The following is a 17926-nucleotide window of genomic DNA, read 5'->3' on the forward strand; positions in this document are numbered from 1 at the left end:
GGGCATGGGAATCAGAAAGATCTGGGTTCTAATCCCCGCTCCTCCACTTGTCTGCTGTATGACCTTGAGCAAGTCACTTCACTTCTCTGGGCCTCAGTGACCCCATCTGCAATATGAGGATGAAGACTGTGAGCCCCATGTGGGTCAAAGACTGTGTCCAACCCAATTTGATTGTATCCACCTCAGCCTTTAGTACATAGTAAGTACTTAAATACTGCAATCATTATTATTATTCTGAGCTGGTGCCCGGAGGCCTGAGACACATCCAGCCAGAGAGCGGAGAGTGGAGGAGGGGTTGTGCAAATCAATTTCTACTTCTGGAACCCTGTAGCTGCTTTCTGTACCTGGGCAGATGCCCGTCAGGTCAGACGGTCTTAGCTCCCGGGCACATCCAGCTTCCGGCACTCAGGCGGCAGTTGCGTCTTCTCTCACATCAAAATCCCTCGTGGCCCCACTGCTGCTGCTGCCCCCCGACCCCCAGCCCAGACTTCTTGCCACCATTTCAGAAGGAGCAACACCACGGCCAATCAGGGCATTTGAAAACTCCTGAATCCAAGTTTTATTACCAGGTAGGAGAAGAGCGATCACTCACAATATCGCGTTCAAAAGAATGGCATTCAACAACATGTACAGTAATGACATTAAAATTACCTTGTGGGAAAAATAGAAAGGCCAGGAGATGGGGCTCTGATTAAGTGGACTTTGGAAGCTACTGCTATTTCTTTAAACTTTAAAAATAGCTTTCCTAAAAATTGCTTTTGCCCCAGGGTTATTTGCCGCCCCCCCATGCTTAGCTTGGTGGGTCTGTACAGAATGCTGCCTGGCTTTGACAGTGGCTGCCGCACCGAGGTTTGAAAGGAGCACCTGCCTCGCTCCACCTTGCCTGGCTCCACCTGTCATCTCGTTCCAAATCTGTCGCCAACACTGAATGGACTCCCCCCAGGATGGAAGGCGGGCTAGGGTCCCATCTCATTTCACTGACAGACCGGGTCCCTGCTCAGGCTGACACTTGTGTGACACAAAGAAGTGAGGAAAATAAGGCATTTTAGACGTCGGTGTTTCAAGTCCGTTGGTACAAAACTCTGTCAGTCCTGGAATGGGGAAAAAAACACCCTGTATTGAACTTTCAAAATTCAAACCAAAAAGAGAACAGCAGGACTGGAGAGGGTGCCTAGTTTAATTTTCCTTAAAGAAGCTCAGACCATCTCATATGGAGCAGTCCCAGGGAAGGTGAGTCTTGGGGCGAGGGAGACCCGGGATGAAGCAAGGCGAGGAGGGAAGCATCTATGGACGTCAGAGGGCTGCCCCGGGCCCAGGCAATCCCCTGCAGCTGCGCAGAACACCCCAGCTGCCCAGAGCCAGGTCCAGTCCCACTCCTTCCCTGCTCTTCTGAGCCCAGAAGGAGACGGGGGAGGTCACTGTTTGGAACAACCCCCTCTCCCCGGCAAACTGGCTGGAATACTGAAAGATTTCAGAATACTAGGTCTATTTCCAAAAGGGAAGACCAGGTGATGGGACAGCCTTGCCTTACCCTTTGGAAGATGGAAAAGACCCAGGAAGTGTCATGAATCTAAGGAAGCATAACCTAGGCCATTTCTTTATCTCCTACCCTCCTGTTCACTGAGATTTAGCCTACCTGAAAGATAGAATGAAATATTTTGTACTTATTGTACTGTAAAAATTCAGACAGAGGCCTCTGTCATCATTATTTTTCCACTTTTTGTACCATATAAATTTAAGGAAAATAATTTTCTATATATTTATTTTTTATATATACTGTATATATAAATTAGAAGCAAATAAATAAAAGATTAGAGGCTGCACTGAAATCAGTTAACACACTGATATCCAATCACTAATGTTATGTTTTACAAGATTTTTATATATATGTATATATACATATATATACACATATACTGTATACATACACTGGTTGTAAAGAAGAGAAACTGTAGGTGCTGAATGAGAAGAATCAGATCAGAAAGACTCCCAGGATCTCAGCAACCTGATTGCATATGTGTCCCTTGTGCAGTTTTGATTTTCCAGTTCCCCAAGCTATGAAGTTCATTATTGCTAAATTTCCTCCCATTTCAATTGTATGTGCTGGCTGAGATTTGGAACCTGGGGGAGGGAAGCTGTTGGAACAATGTGCGTGTGTGTGTGTCGCGGGGGGGGAGGGGGGGCAGGGGGGACGGTGGCAAGCAAAGCGTCTCCTAAAAAAAAGCCCCCTCCCCTCCGCCTTCCCGCCGGGGCCCCTAGAGATGCTAAATTACTCAGTGCCTCTGAGCCTGGGCTGATGGGCTTTCTGTCCCCCCGCAATCCAGACGTCAAGCATATGGAGCCCAGATGGTTCAGAACCAGTTTCTTCCTGGATGGGCAGCCTGGTCAGCACCCAGGCTGTGCCCCTGCCAGCACTGCTGGGGCAACGGGACCCCAGCCCTGGGTGGGTGAGCAGCAGCCAGGGGGAGTGACCGTGCTGGGACAGGACCCCCGGCCAGTGCAAATGTCCTGAGAAACAAGGAAACCAGGCAGAATGTGGGATGGGACAGAGAGTCCGGGGGCTTCCGTACTGGTCTTCCGGGAGGTGACCAAGGCCCGACCGGGTTAATGCCCCAGGCCGAGGCTGGAACCGGATCCGAGAGGGGCCCTCGGCTTGTCCGCCCGGAGCTTCAGTAGGGAACAGGGAGGAGGTGGGTGTTGGGGGAGTGGAGGTGGGAGGACGGTCCTGACTGAAGGAGCCCCTAGAGGCAAGGTGACCGAGTGCCAGGTAGGGCCTGGGGGAAGTCCACATCTGATCTGCTGGAAGCCCCCACTTCACCCCGACAAGCACAGCCTGTGATGATTCACAGTGGTTGTGGGGAAGCTGAGGCTGGATGTGAGTAGGCTGCTGGCTGCCGAGCCACTTCTCTGCTCAAGCTCGCAGAGGGACATGAGCACGAGTACAAGGAGCCCTTGAAGAGCTGGGGCTGGGCCGGGGGAGCACTGCAGCCACTCTCTGTTCAGGGTCTTCTGCTGCCCCTGCCCGTGGGCAAGTAGCAGATGGCCCAAACCGGACAGGGATTTCTCCCACAAGACAAAGGCTCAGTGGCACCGCCGGGGTGACCGAGGGCCTGACCGGCTCAGATTCTGAAGGCAGAATGAGCCCATTCCGCTGGGGAGCGACTGGTGCCAGAGGTCCAGCTGGAGCCTCCGTGGGAGTCCATCCACAGGGGCGCCCTTTGCCCTGACGGACCAACTGCTGGACATTTGTGCTATTGTAAAGTTGGTGCTTTGGAAGTGGGAACTCTCCCTGTGGCGGAAGCACTGGGTGCCGCTCACCCCCCTCGTCCCTCAGAGGGCCCAGGTGGTCTCCGAAGAGGCCTCCATGAGCTCCTGGTCTGGGGTGCCCCGGGGCAGGTTATTGCCTGGAGGGCCGAGGTGCAGACCTGGGCCCATGGCGAGTCTTGTGCTGAGAGGCCGGCCCTAGAGCTCAGTCACCTTCTCCTCGTGAGGCAGTGGCTTCTTCTGACTCGGCTGACCTCAGGCCCTTCAGAGACTTGCTTTCCTCTCCCGAGCGGGGTAGGGACCCGGAGGCCCACCCTTGTGGTGGGCACACAGATGGGAAGGGGATGGGGTCCCCAGGCAGGAAACCAGCCCATGCAGGGCTTCGGGAAGGCCAACCACAGCCATGGCCTCTTGCTCAAGACAGAGCTCAGAAGAAACCCGGAGCCCCGAGCCCAGCGCAGGATAGGTCACTGTCACTTCCCTTCAGGAGCTCGCTTGGGGGCCTTGATGCCAGCTTCCAACCTGCTCGGGCAGAGGCACAGAGGGCGGGTTCCCAACTGGAGATGTGAATGCCAAGTGCAGGGCGCTCTCAGAGCTGGGGTGGGAGCTGGTGGTGCGGTGGGGGTGTGGGAGTTGGGGTTTTCGGGAGTCGGCCAGGAACTTCTGTGTGGGAAAAGTTAAAGCAGCAGCTTCGCCAGAGTAAGCCCCTTAGCCCCGAGAAGTCTTTCTGCTTCCCGTTCTTGTGGAAGGACAGGGCTCTCTCTTGGACGTTGCTGCATCAAGAAAGAATACTTGGAAAAACTATCTGGTTAGTTCTGTACTAAAAATATTTACTAAACATCATGGCTGGAAAGAAACTGAGCCAACAACTGAAAAAAAAAAAACCCAAACCAAAAAATCCCCAAAGGTCACCGGCAAAGGGTCCCCAGGGAACCTGGCTGATCAGTCCCCGCCTTGGTGGGGAATCGGGGGGCGGAGGGGGAGAAGCCCACTGAGCTAGGAAGGGCAGCAGCCTCACCTAGGAGTGCCCACCCGCCTCCGTCCGCTTGGGTACAGCATCGGAGCAGCCCACCGTCTCGACGGACATTGTGGTTTCCGAGCGCATACCCTTAAGGAAAGCTACGAGGAGGAAACGAAAGAGCAAAGTAAACGTGCATCAGAGGACTCTTCCCCGCCACACGTGCGTCTTTGGAAGTCGGAGCATCACAGTCGTGAGCCGAGGCGTCAAAATAGTTGGCAGCAAGTGCTGACGGCAATAAATATATGCGGCTTAAAATAACCAGACTCAACGTGTCCTTAGTCCTAATTAGGAGCTAAAAAAAGTCACTATTAAAAAAAGAAAAAAAAAGAAAGAAAACTCCAATGCTATTTCATTAGTGCATAAAAAATACATGTGAATCCCTGGTCTGCTTGTCTGCTGTATTTGCTTTTTGTGGGTAGATGGGTGGCTTATTTCTTTGCCCTGCGACCCAGGCCTCAGAGCCGGCCTGCCCCAGCCCTCCGGGAGCTGCTCCCCGAGCCCCTCCCGGATCAGGGAAGGGTCATGGGGCCGGCAGCCTGGTGTGGGAAGGGCCCGTCAGAAGATATTCGGGCACATGTGCCAGTCGTGCTTTTCCTTGGCTTCCCAATAGCCCCCTTTGTAAACGCAGGCCAGCTCTCCCGTCAGGGGATCCGTCTTCCTTTCAAACCACAGTGGGGTGTATCCAGTATAGTTCTTCCCTGCAGAGGGCAGAGAGACAACTCAGATATGGGCACCATTTCCCTTCTGCTTCTCCTCGGGCCAGACAGCCATGGCAGCAGCACCGCGACCGCTCAATCCCAGAAGCCCTCACTCCCAGAGGCCCTCACTCCGATCCCCTCCGGCCCTACTGACATAGTCTCCCCTCCTCACTGTGGGCGGTCCGAGGAATCTTACCCTCATTTGGAGGGTGAGATTTCCTCATGGGTCTATGCGCAGGGTCACTCAAGAAGCTGAGAGAGAATGTGCATCGAAGACTGGCTGCCACATATAGGCTTTTTTGGAAGTCAAGAGAGTTGCAGGGGGAGAACCCAGGAATCTAGACTCCCAGGCCTGCGGCTTCGGTTCTTTCCTCCTCCATGGATTCTCTGGGCCCCTGCAGGGTATCTCAAATGGATGGAAAATCAGGAGCCTCCAAACGGACGGGAAGGTAGCGAGGCATAATGGAATGTCATTATGGGCAGTGAACATATCTACCAATTCAGTCTTCTGCACATAGTAAGTGCTCAATAAATACCATTGATTGAGTGAATGAGCCCAGTACTGGAACTGGCCTCCCACTGGCCTGCTGTGCGACTATGGGCAATCCCTTAATTAATCTCTTAATTAATCACAACCTCTGGTCCTCAGTTTCTTTATCGGTAAAATTATTATAGTATTTAAGTGTTTACAGTGCATCAAGCACTGTTCTAAGCCCTGGGGTAGAGACAAGTTAATCGGGCTAGATACAGTCCCTGTCCCACATGGGACTCATGGTCTAAAATGGGGATAAAATACTTGTTCTCACTCCCCACGATACTGTGAGCCCTATAGGGGACAGTGGCTGGTCTGATCTGATAAACTTGTATCTACCCTATCACTGAGCAACCGGTAACTGCTCAATAAATGCCACCACTCACTAAATGCTTGAGAACGGCCAAGTGGACTGACAGAATTCAATTGGAACACTCTTCCCCTGTGAGCCCAGGATCGATTCTGCCTTCTGGGGGGCTTCTCGCCCATTCTCTCCTTCAATCCCCAGGGCCCTTCTCCTCTTCCTCCTCCTCCTCTTGCTCTTCCCTCTTGTCCTCGCTGGAGCCTCCCCCCAGCCTCTGCAAAGGGGACCACCCCAGATCTCGAGCCCAGCTCACCTCCCTCCAGCGCCTCCATGGCGTCCGACTCCCGCTTACGGCGCACGAGCCTCTGCTTCTCCTCCAGCCTCTGCTTCTCCACGTTGGCTTCATCCCACTGGCCGTTCTCCATCAGTCGCTGGTCGGGTCGCATCCTGCTGTCCGTGGGGGCCACCCCGACCTCAGACTCGTTGAGGGTCAGGGCCAACTCAGAGAAATGGTACATGTTCTCCGCGTTCTCCCTGAAAGGGAAGGTGGGGAGTCAGATGAGTGGAGTTCCTGTGCAGAATTCTTCTGATCCCTTAAGAAGTCTCTCTGATGGGGGTCTCTCCCTCGCTGTCCAATGAGCTAATCAGCTCTGTTCTGGGAAGCCCTTCTTGCTGAAGTTAGAGTCTCTGGCTCATGCCCAGTGAGGCCCAGGGGAAAGAGTCAGGCCCGGGAGTCAGAGGACACGGGTTCTAATCCTGGCTTGGTCACTTCCCTGCTGTGGGAACTTGGGCAAGTCACAACTTCTCTGTGTCTCAGTTCCTCATCTGTAAAGTGGGGACTCAATACTCCCTCCTAATAGGACCGGGAGCCCCAGATACCGCAATTACCATTATTCCTCTGAGATTGTTCTCTTCAAGGTCACCAATGGTTTCTTTCTGGCCAAATCTAAGTGTAATCTAAATGTCTTTACTCCATCTTAATCCTCCTCGGCTGCCTTCAACAATGTGGACAATGCTCTTTGCCTGGAAATACTATCTAACTTTGGTTTTCCAGACAGTTTTCTCCTGGTTCTCCTCCTAACTCCCCAGCTGCTCATTCTCCATATCTTCCACTAGTTCATCTGCTGTCTCTGGCCCCCCTATCTGTGGATGTCCCTCAAGGCTTGGTTCTGGGTTCCCTTCTCTTCTCAATCTACACTCACTCCTTTGGAGATCTCATCTATTCCCATGGCCTAAACCACCACCTCTATGTGGATGACTTCCAAAACTACTTCACTATTCTCAACCTTTCTCCTCTGCAATCTTGCATCTCCTCATGCCTCCATCTTATCTCTACATGGATGTAAATGTTCAGGACATTTACACTCCTCAAAATCTCCAGTGGTTGCCTATCCACCTCCGTATCAAACAAAAACTCCTCACCACTGGCTTTAAAGCTCTCCATCACCTTGCCCTCTCCTACCTCACCTCACTTCTCTCCTACAACCAGCCTGCACACTTGGGTCTTCTGGTGCTAACCTTCTCACTGTGCCTCTATCTCGCCTGTCTCGCCGCCGACCCTTGGCCCATATCCTACCGCTGGCCTGAAACACCCTCCCTTCTCAAATCTGCCAGATAATTACTCTCCCCTGCTTCAGAGTCTTACTGAAGGCACATCTCATCCAAGAGGACTTCCCAGACTAAGCCCCACTTTTCCTCATCTCCCACTCCCTTCTGCATCACCTTGACTTGCTCCCTTTGCTTTTCTCCCCTCCCCAAAGCACTTATGTATATATCTGTAATTTTATTAATATTGATGTCTGTTTACTTGTATTGATGTCTTTTCCCCCTCCTCTAGTCTGGAGCTCTTTCTGGGCAGGGATAGTCTCTCTTTACTGCTATATTGAACTATCCCAAGTGCTTAGTACAGTGTTCTGCACACAGTAAGTGCTCAATAAATACGACTGAATGAATGAATGAATAAATTTGGCAGAGCTGGGCTTAGAATCGGGTCCTCTGACTCCCAGGCCTGGGCTCTTTCCATTAGGCCATGCTGCTTCTCATTACGCTTCTTGATATGTGGCTTCTCAATATGTCCAAAATTGAACTTCTCATCTACCCACCCAAATCCTTTCCTAGACTTCAAGCCCACCACTTTAACCATGCCACTACCTTGCCTGGCTTTTGAGCCTATCACCTTGGCGTTATTTTTGACTTGTCCCTCTCTTTTAAGCCCAACACTCAGTTTGTCATCAAATCGTACCAGTTCTTCCTCCACAACCTTTCCAGCATCCTCCCCTTCCTCTCTATCCAAATGGCCACATGCTGGTCCCGGCCCTTCTCATATCCGTCCTATACTACTGCATCAACCTCCTCACTGGTCTCCCTGTCTCCAGTCTCTTCCCTCTCCAGTCCATACTTCACTCTATTGTCTGGACTAATTTTCTAGTACCTGTTCTGTGTTATGTATCTCCAAAACCTCCAATGGTTGCCCATTTTTCTACATATCAAGCAGAAATTCCTGATTCATTCATTCAATCGTATTTATTGAGCACTTACTGTGTGCGGAGCACTTACTGTGTACTAAGTGCTTGGAAAGCACAATTCAGCAACAAATAGCCAATCCCGACCCAACAACGGGCTCACAGTCTAAAAGACGGGCTCACAGTCTCTTGAGGACATTTGTCACCTCCCAATCCTGATTTTCCTTGATGCACCGAGTTACCCTTTTTTTTAAACTTGCTGGCTTCATCCGTCCTTCTGCTCATACTCTAAAACTCTTAAAATTTCCCACTATTCTGAAGCCCTCTATCTACTCCAGTGCCCGGCACATTAGAAAATGCTTAATACTGTAGTTAATAATCTTGACATTTTTACAATACCCATTACCCTTAGATTAATTTTTCCAAGATCCTTTTGGTTCTTTTATCTTTTATCAAGTCCATACGGATCCTTGATTCTCTAAGTACGATCACTAGCCTTAAGGCATTCCAACAGTTCTCTCCCCTCTACTTATCCACTCTCTTCTTCCATTACACCCCAGCTCACACACTTGGTTGTTCTCCAACTAACCTACTCTCGGTGCCCTGGTCTAGTCCTTCTCACTGCCAATCTCTTGCTCCTACCCACCCTCCCTGCCTGCCTGGAATTCCCTCCCACTTCCCATCTGGCAGACCACTGCTCTATTTTTGAAGCTCCCCAGAAATCACAACTCCAGGAGGCCTTCTCTGATTCATTTTTCATTTCCCTACCTTATGCCCTCTCCCCTGCTGCCATTTCAGTATTTCCGTGACACCTAAGCACTTGGTTATTCACACATTTCCACACCCCCACCAACCTTAGTACTGATATACATATTTTTATACTCTATTTCCTCCTCTTGGTAATTTATTTTCACATTTGTCTCCCCTACCAGATTGTAAGCTCCTTGGGCTCAGGGGTTATGTCTTCTAACTCTAGTGTACTCCTCCAAGCACCTAGTACAGTATGTTGCACAAAGTAGTACTCAATAAACACTTTAGATTGTTTGACTATAGACTGAAAGCTCCTTGTGGACAGGGATCGTATGTACGAACTCTGCTGCATTTTCCCAGTTAGCTTACTGTTGATCTGTAGATGGCAAAGCCAGCCTTTGAGAAGAAGTGTGGCCTAATGGAAAGACCACACCTAGGAATCAGAAAGACCTGGATTCTAATTCCGGCTCTGCCACTTGCCTGCTGTATGACCACAGGCAAATCATTTGGCTTTTCTGTGTTTCAGTTACTTCAGCTATAAAATGGGGACTAATTCCGTGAGCCCCATGTAGGACATGGATTGTGTCCGACCTGATTAGCATGTATCTTCCCCAGCACTTAGTACACTACCTAGCCCACAGAAAGCGCTTAACAAATACCATAAAAACAAAAACGAAGACAAAAAACAACTACCAAAAAAACCCTTGGATGGCTCCCAAGTAGCATCTGAGGCAATTTTTAACACTGACCATCAGGAGGCCCTCTTTCTTTTCATATCTTCCCCCTTCATCTCCAACTCTCCATTTTTTTAAGTCCCCCTTTCCTGACCTGTACCTAGGCCCCGTGGGCTGTGCCAGCTCTGTTGGTGGCCACAGGCTACGGGAGCAGTTGCCTCTCAGGGGAAATCCTCTGCTTTGGCAGCAGCTCCAGGACCACTCCCTGGGGTTTTTCTTCCTGCTTTACCCCTCACCCTTCCTGGGAACCGGCCCTAAGACCGGGAGAAAGAAGCCCAGGTAAGTGACATGGGTCCCAGTCAGCCTCAAGCCATCCCAGTCATGACTCGGCCGCTCAGCAGTACTCCGCCTTCCCGCAGTCAGGCTGAGAAGGTTGCCCAGAGCTTGGGGGGATTGAGTTTGTTCCCTCAACTGCAGGGCAGAACTGTCCCCTCAGGGGCAGTCTTCCCGGGGCCCTCTGTCGCTTGCCAGGCCTGGCCCCCGTCCCTCCCAGGGCCTGGCCCCACCCAGGCAGGGCTGGGACAGAGGACCACTAAGGTCGAGTCTTGGGGCCATGACCCCGAGGAGGATGGGGGGGGGGCCCTCACAAGGTTCAGGGTCTCCCCTCAGCCTTATGGCCCGGGAAGCTGGCTGGACTCAGTTGTCTGCATTTTTGTTTTTTTTTGTGATATTTGTTAAGCGCTTACTACGTGCTAGGCACTGTACTAAGTGCTGGGATACAAGATAATCAGGTTGGACACAGTCCCTGTCCCACTATAGTTCACAATCTTAGCCCCCATTTTACATGAGGGAACTGAGGCATAGAGAAGTGAAATGACTTGCCCAAGGTCACACAGCAGACGTGTGGAGCCAGAATTAGAACCCAGGTCTTGATTTGGGGTGAGTGGGCCTGATGGCTCTCTGAGGTACCTGAACCCTGGTTGAGCTGACTGGGGGCTGGTTCCCAGAACCCCCTGGGAGTTCAGCCATTCCAAAAGCAGGTTTGCTCAGGTGGTTTAATGAGGTCTGACCCTTTGTCCCAGAATCCTCCGGGATGGTGCTACACCAGTGTCCCTGAGTCCTTCCTTGTGCATTCAGGGAGGTGCAAGGAGCGGTCGGGGAGGGGACTGCCTGCACTGGCCTACAGCTGGGGTTGGCCGAGCACACAGATTCATCATCATTCCTTCATTCAATCGTATTTATTGAGCGTCTACTGTGTGCAAAGCACTGTGCTAAGCACTTGGGAGAGTACACTGTAACAACTAAAAGACACTTCATCACCATCGTCATCGACGTCGTCAACACTCTCTACCTTGCTGGCCTAGTTAGCACTGTGACCACCAGGGTGAGTCCCAGGCGAAGCTGGACCTAGGCAGGGCACGCCCATCCCGGCGGAAGACACTCACGGCAGAGGGTATTTCTTCCACAGGACCTTGGCTGGCAACGTCTGGTAGACGGTCTTCTGCTTGCCTTCCACGTTGGTGCGACTCTGGCTGCTGTGCACGATCTTGGAGCACTCCATCTTCTCGTCCCACGAGCCCGACATGACGTAATGGGCCTTGCCGGAGCCGTCGGCCACTACGCCGCTCACCTGGGGATAGCCACACCGCGCCGCCCCCTCAGTGGGCTGTGAGGGGGCGGTGAGGCTGCGGACCTCGGTCGCTGGGCAGCTCGGTGAGGATGGGTCCCGAGGGAGTCGGCGCCGGTGCTCAGTGTCAGGGGTAGGAGTAGGTCAGCTTCCATCAGCTGGGGCAGCCGGGAGCATCCTCACCTAGTGCTCATTCAAGCCCAGTCGACCTCTGGGAGGGAACCCCAATACTCTAGCCCTCCTGCCGACCCAGACCATCCCAGAGTCTGCCTGGCTGCCCGTCCGTCCACCCAGTTTCCCATCCAAACCCTCTCAGAATGCCACCAAGCACGGTACCTTGCGGGCAGAATCTTTTGAGAAGTAGCTGTAGGGTGTGAATTTCAGCTGGCATTTATCCTTCGTCTTATGGTTGACGATCTCTATGTCCCCGGACTGTGGGAACAGAGGAATGGAGAGAGATGATGGTTTTCCAGATAGGAGGAAGAGCCTAGTGGTTTGGTTCCTGAGGACTTTCCTACATGAGCCTTGTGTCCAGAGGCTCACTTGGCCAGCGGGCTCCCCAGCCGAGCCAGCCCGGTGGGAAGGGACAAACTGGCTTGGGGCTTAGCAGAGCATGTCAGCCCCCTGTCCAGGTGACAGTGTTGGCATCAAGGTTCCGCAGCAGGGGCTTTGGACCAGCTGAGCAGAGTTCTGGGCCGGGCCATCCCCAGGGTCATCTCCTGGCTCTTCTTCATTCATTCATTCAATCGTATTCATTGAACGCTTACTGTGTGCAGAGCACTGTACTAAGCTCTTGGAATGTACAATTCGGCAAAAGATAGAGACAATCCCTGGCCAATAACGGGCTCACAGTCTAAAAGGGGGACACACACAGACAGCAATGGATTCAGTGTCCTGGGGACATTGAAAGGCCCGAATGAGTCAGAGAAAGGTTGTGGGCAGGTGCCCGGCAGGAGGTCCCTCCCCTTGCAACTGGCCAGGGCCCCAAATTGAAAGCCCATGCCCTGGGACCTGGCAGAACCTTGGGCAGGAGACATGTTCCCTTGAAACCGGGCAGGACTCTGGCCTGGAGGCCCATCTCCCTGGGCCCTCGGTGAAGCGGGCCAGCTGTGCTTCCTACAGGGCTCACACCTACTAATGACTTGTGGGAGATGGGTGAGGGAGAGGTCACTGACCTGGTCGATCCAGAGCTTGCCCACGATGATGTTATGCACAGTGGAAGTGCCCTTCCTCCAAATGTAGTGATTCCCACTTGACGAGAACTCTAAATGAATGGCACCTGGAAGAGAAGGGTCGTGGATCCCAGAGGGCCTCTTCCCACCACGAAGGAGGAATGGCGTTTTCCAATTTCCTCTTCCTCCCCCTTTTCCTCCCACTCTGGGATCTTCCCAGTGATCCAGGAATCAATCAATCAATGGTATTTGTACAGAGCACTGTACTAAGCACTTGGGAGAGTATGAATACAACAGAATTAGCGGACATATTCCCTGTCCATAACGAGCTTACAGTCTAGAAGGAAGGTCATTAGAGGGCTCCCCTATCCCTCCACCTCCCAGGAAAGTAGGATTTTCCATTTTTAAATAGGAAGTTTCCTGCAGGCACGCTAAATCTGTGGGCAGAGGTGGTTAGGCCCCCATGCAATACTTAGCTCGGACAATGGCAAGGGCAGGGGCCAGATGCCAGAGTGTTGTTTTTTTTTTCTTTTAATGGCATTTGATAAGTGCTTACTATGGACCAGGCACTGTAGTATGCAATGGGAGAGATACAGGTTAATCAGGTTGGACACAGTCCATGTCCCACATGGGGTTCACTACCTTAACCCCCATTTTACAGATGAGGTAACTGAGGCCCAGAGAAGTGAAGTGACTTGTCCAAGGTCACACAGCAGACAAGTGGTGGAGCCAGCACTAGAACCCAGGTCCTTCTCACTCCCAGGATCACGCTCTACCCACTCAGCCGTGTTTGTATTTCAATGCCGGGAACCAGGGTTGGCGGGAGGCGGTTTTAGGCGAGTCAATGATCCTCACTCTCATTAGAAATTCCAGCAATCTCCCTGCAAGTCGTCAGTGAGTAAGCATTCCAGGAGGTCTGTGATCACCAAAACCCTATGCCCAGGCCCGAGGGGAGCCCTTCTAATGAAACCCTGAACTAGTAACACAGAACTGCAGGGTTCTTGAACTCCTTGAGTCTCCTGACCCTTGTTCATAGACAGACAGCAAGCACGTCCCCTCTAAGACTGCAGACCCAAGGCATTTTTAAAAATCCAATCTGCAAAGCTATATTCAATGACATCCACCTCAGGGTGCATCACATCAAGGCCGAGGTAGACGGAAGCCGAGAGAGGAAGGTGAAGACCCCCAGGCAGGACCCGGGGTGGAGAGAACCCAGACACTTCACCTGATATCTCGCCTGGCACCTGGCAGGCCTCGCCAATATCCAACTCTCTGGATGCCAAGCAACGACTCCCATCAGGTGCTCCCAGAACTAGGTCAGGCCCCCAGACCCATGTGGATCTGGCTACTGGCACACATTCAACTCTCTGGGATGGGGAACAGCCCACGCGGGATGAGTCACCACTGATTGTGTCTTTGAGGTGATAAAACCTTTCTTGGAAAGCCCACTTCTTGCCAGAAATTCCTTTCAAGTCTCCAGCCAAATGCGTCACTAGACAGTGAGAAAGCTTGCCTGAAGCCAAAGCAGAGCCCTGACAAAATGCTGCGTTGGAGCTTGGATGGCAAAGTGGCCGCATCTTTCAACATGGTGACAGGTGGACCCCCGGCTTGCGGCATTTCCCCCAACTCTGTGGCCTTGCCCACCCCCTGCCACCGTCTCTGTGGCCTCCCCACCCCCTGGTTTTCTGCTTGCAGGACGGGGGCAGGGACTCCGCTGTGGGGAACTAAGGTGGGGCAGTCTGGAACAGAGCACTGGTAAAAGAATAAGTGCTGGAGTGTCTGTCTCAGTTAGAATTATTTGGAAGCGGACCTTTTTTTCTTATGATGCTGAACCATGCTTCCTGGAAGCAGGGTTCTCAGCTTTTCCCCCAGCTGACATCTTCCAACTTCAAACTGTGGTGAATCTAGAGAAATTCATCTGGCGCTCCACTTCACATAGGTTCATGGCTAGGGCTGGGCCGATGGGCACCCAGGGAAGGTAAGAAACGACTGGAAACTTTGTCTGGGGTCCAGGCCAGAGGTGGGATCAGGGTCACCCCTGTTTCTGGGCCAGTTGAGTGCTTCTCTCACCTTCCTCCCCACCTTCCTTTCATCTGCAGTGATTTTGGGAGACTTCGATATCCTCGTTGAAGACCCTTCTGATTTCCCAGCTCCACATTCTACTCGGCTCTGCTGACCTGTGACTAGACACCCCCATTGCCCACACTCCCTTCTAGACTATAAGCTAATTGTGGGCAGGGAATGTGCTGTTCATTGTTGTATTGTACTCTCCCAAGCGCTTAGTAGAGTGCTCTACACCTAAGCGCTCAATAAATACAACTGACTGACCAGCTGACACACACCGATACATACCACCCTGGACAGCAGTGGCTACTCCTCCCGGTTGCTGATGCCACAAACTCAATCCCCCACCCGGCCAGCTCTCCATGATCACTTCCAGACCTCAACCTCCTAGCTTACGATCTCCAGCCTCTGAACTCCCTCTCTTGACATCAACCAAGCGGCCACCCACTCCCTAAACAAGAGGGTCACTTCCTTCCCGAGTGGCCCGTCCAGCACTCTCAATTCTGTGCCTTCTTCCTGAAGCAGTAGACCCACCAACCTCTGACCCTGGATCATTCCCACTCTGCCTCTTCAGCTCCTGCCCCTGGGGACCAGATCCATATCGGCAGAAATTCCAATGCAGTTGACCTCTGATGCTTTAAACTAACCTTTTGTGTAACATTGCTGCCCTTTCATTAGCCAGACAAGACTACAGCTTCTCCCTCAGTCACTCTTCCACCTAGAGTCCTCCTTCGCTCCTTCTTACTGTTATTTCAACCTCTGACTTTGTCTTGGTTTCTTTCCTTTACTTAAAGTATGCTGAACATCCCCCAAAATCCTGAAAAAAAAATCCCTTGATCCTACTGTACCCTCCAGCTATTGCCAGATAATAATAATAATTTAAGTGCTTAGCATGTGCCAAGCACTGTACTAAACCCTGTGATAAATACAAGATAATCAGGTTGGACACAGATCTTGGCCCACATGAGGCTCTCTCTCTATGGAGGAGAAAGAACAGGTACTAAACCTCATTTTGCAGATGAGGAAACTGAGTCCCAGAAAAGTTGAGTGACTTGCCCCAGGTCATGCACTGGATGAGCGGAGGAACCAGAATTAGAACCAGTTAGAACTTCCAACTCCCAGGTCTGTACTTTTTGGGCAGGGAATGTGTCTGTTATATTGTTCTATTGTACTCTCCCAAGCGCTTTGTCAAGTACTCTGCACACAGGAAGCACTCAATAAATATGATCAATTGATTTATTGATAGACCACACTGCTTCCCACATTCTTCTCCCTCTTTGCCTCTCCTACCTAAACCAGTCAGAATTATGCTCCAGCTGTTACAGCTGGGAATGGAAGCTGGGTGGTGTGTCTGACTTCCCCAAGAGAACAGCTGATGCAGACTATTCTGGGGGCTGGAAAGGGAAGATAGAGCAGGACAGGGGCATAGGATGAGGAAAACAGAAGGAGATGACCAAGACAAGGAGTATGTCTCCTGACATGGGCAGAAAAGTCAGTAGAAATTATTCCTCTTCACGGGGAAGAAGGTCCTGCCTCTGACCCCAAGGCTAAGGGCATCAGATATTCTGACTTTTGCAGGAGGGTGTCCATGACTCATCTGCTGTGTGACCTTGGGCCAGTCACTTCTCTCTGCCTCAGTGACTTCATCTGTAAAACAGGGATTCAACACCTGTTCTAGGCTCTTACATAAGACTGGGAGCTCCATGTGGAACGGGGACTATGTCCAATCTGATTATCTTGTGTCTGCCCCAGAGCTTAGTACAGTTAGTCAGTCAGCTGTATTTACTGAGCAATTACTGTGTGCAGAGCACTGTACTAAGCACTTGGGAGAGTACAGTACAACAATAAACAGACATTCCCTGCCCACAATGAACTTACAGTGCTTGGCACCTACTAAACGCTTAACAAATAGCTTTATTAGTATTATTATCGTTATTATTATTATGCAGTAGCTGGAGGGTCCAAATTCTGGGCTGGGGATGTGCGGCCAAGTGACAATGTCCCTTCCCTGCACCCCGCACCGAGCCCCTCTGCTGGGAAGAGCTCTGAAAATTCAGCAGCCCCTAACACCAGCTTCCCCCTCTCCTCTCCTGTCCCCCCACCCACCACACCACCTCTCTCTCTCTCCCCTTCTCACTCACTCACCTAATGGCATGATGGAGAGGTATTTGCCCCGGAACTTGCTGGCGATGGTAATTTCCTGCCAAAGGGTCCAGCCATGCTTGGAGTAGACGTGGTGAGCGGCTGCAGGTGGGTGGTGGCTCACCTGCAGGACAGCAATGGGCACGGCATCATACGTCAGCCCGGCAAAGCCACCCAGAACCCACAAAACGCTGACTCCAACCTGGACAATCAGGGTGTCTGCCCCTCTCCCCTCTGGGCCCGAAGGGCTCTGTAGGCACAGTAACCATCAACTCTCTTATTTCTTCCAAGGCAGCATGCAAACCACCCATAAATCTTAGGAGAAGTAACAATTATTATTATAAACAACAACAATACTGTGATATTTATTCAGTGCTTACTAATTAGCATTTATTAAAAATTATTCTGCATGTGGCACTGAACAGAATGAGTTAAAAGTCCCCAATCCTGGTTTCTAGGAATTTCCACTCTAAGATAAGCAGCATGAATAATCAATTCATCAGTCAATGGTATACTGAGGGTTTGCTGCTTGCAGGGCACTGCACTAAATGTTTGGGAGAGCACAGTAGGGGGAGTAAGTATGATCTCTGAAATAAATTCCAAACTAAAACAACAAAGTCACTGAGATAAATTGAAGCCAATACTAAGGAGTCTGTCTATACCCTCAGCAAACTCCATACTCTTTAGCTTTTAAAGTTTTCTCAGCTCCTGTAACCCCAAAATTCTTCAGCTGCCGCCTTCTCTCTTGTTAGGGATCTTGCCTAATTTGAAGGATGAACGGAATAGGCTGGGCCCTGCTAGCTGCCATTAATTCACTGAGCGATTTAGCGCCCCCCACCCCCAACACATAAAATCTAATCTGTGCTTTAAGCACTTGTAGATACTGGGATCTGTGATTAGGCATTCTAATTATAGGGTTTGATTAAAGTGCATTACAAAATTGCTGATTATGCCAAAATGTTGATTTATTAAAACAAATGTGACTGCTTTAAAGTTCAGTGTTGTAAATGCTGTTGCCACCGAATCCCTGATTAAGGCAATTCCTAGATGCCGCTCCTTCTCCCTCTCAGCAACTCAGCAGAGATTGGGATCTCAGGAACGCTGGGCCAGTGTGGGCCAGTGTGGCCAGTGTGGGCCAGTTTGAGGAGTCGAAGGTTCAGGCAGGGGAAGCCTGACTTGCCCTACCTTGGCAGGGGAGGGAGAGGGGCGGGCCTCA

At 51.2% G+C, this 17926-nt stretch overlaps 1 protein-coding gene across 8 annotated transcripts in view; it reads right to left on the reverse strand.

The window, feature by feature from the left end:
* Positions 1-531: 531 nt before the first annotated feature.
* OSBP2 (oxysterol binding protein 2) overlaps positions 532-17926 on the reverse strand; it is a 319410-nt gene continuing 302015 nt past the window's right edge. For all 8 annotated transcript variants that reach the window (XM_029055253.2, XM_029055237.2, XM_029055229.2 and 5 more), the window contains 6 exons: positions 16714-16834; positions 12508-12611; positions 11669-11764; positions 11151-11335; positions 6133-6353; positions 532-4983 (listed from right to left, as the gene is read on the reverse strand). In XM_029055253.2, coding sequence (XP_028911086.1) covers positions 4841-4983; positions 6133-6353; positions 11151-11335; positions 11669-11764; positions 12508-12611; positions 16714-16834 — 870 coding nt within the window. In that variant the 3' untranslated portion in view covers positions 532-4840. The remainder of the gene's footprint in view (positions 4984-6132; positions 6354-11150; positions 11336-11668; positions 11765-12507; positions 12612-16713; positions 16835-17926) is intronic.

Source organism: Ornithorhynchus anatinus, chromosome 2, assembly GCF_004115215.2.
Source record: "Ornithorhynchus anatinus isolate Pmale09 chromosome 2, mOrnAna1.pri.v4, whole genome shotgun sequence".
NCBI classification, from domain to species: Eukaryota; Metazoa; Chordata; class Mammalia; order Monotremata; family Ornithorhynchidae; genus Ornithorhynchus; species Ornithorhynchus anatinus.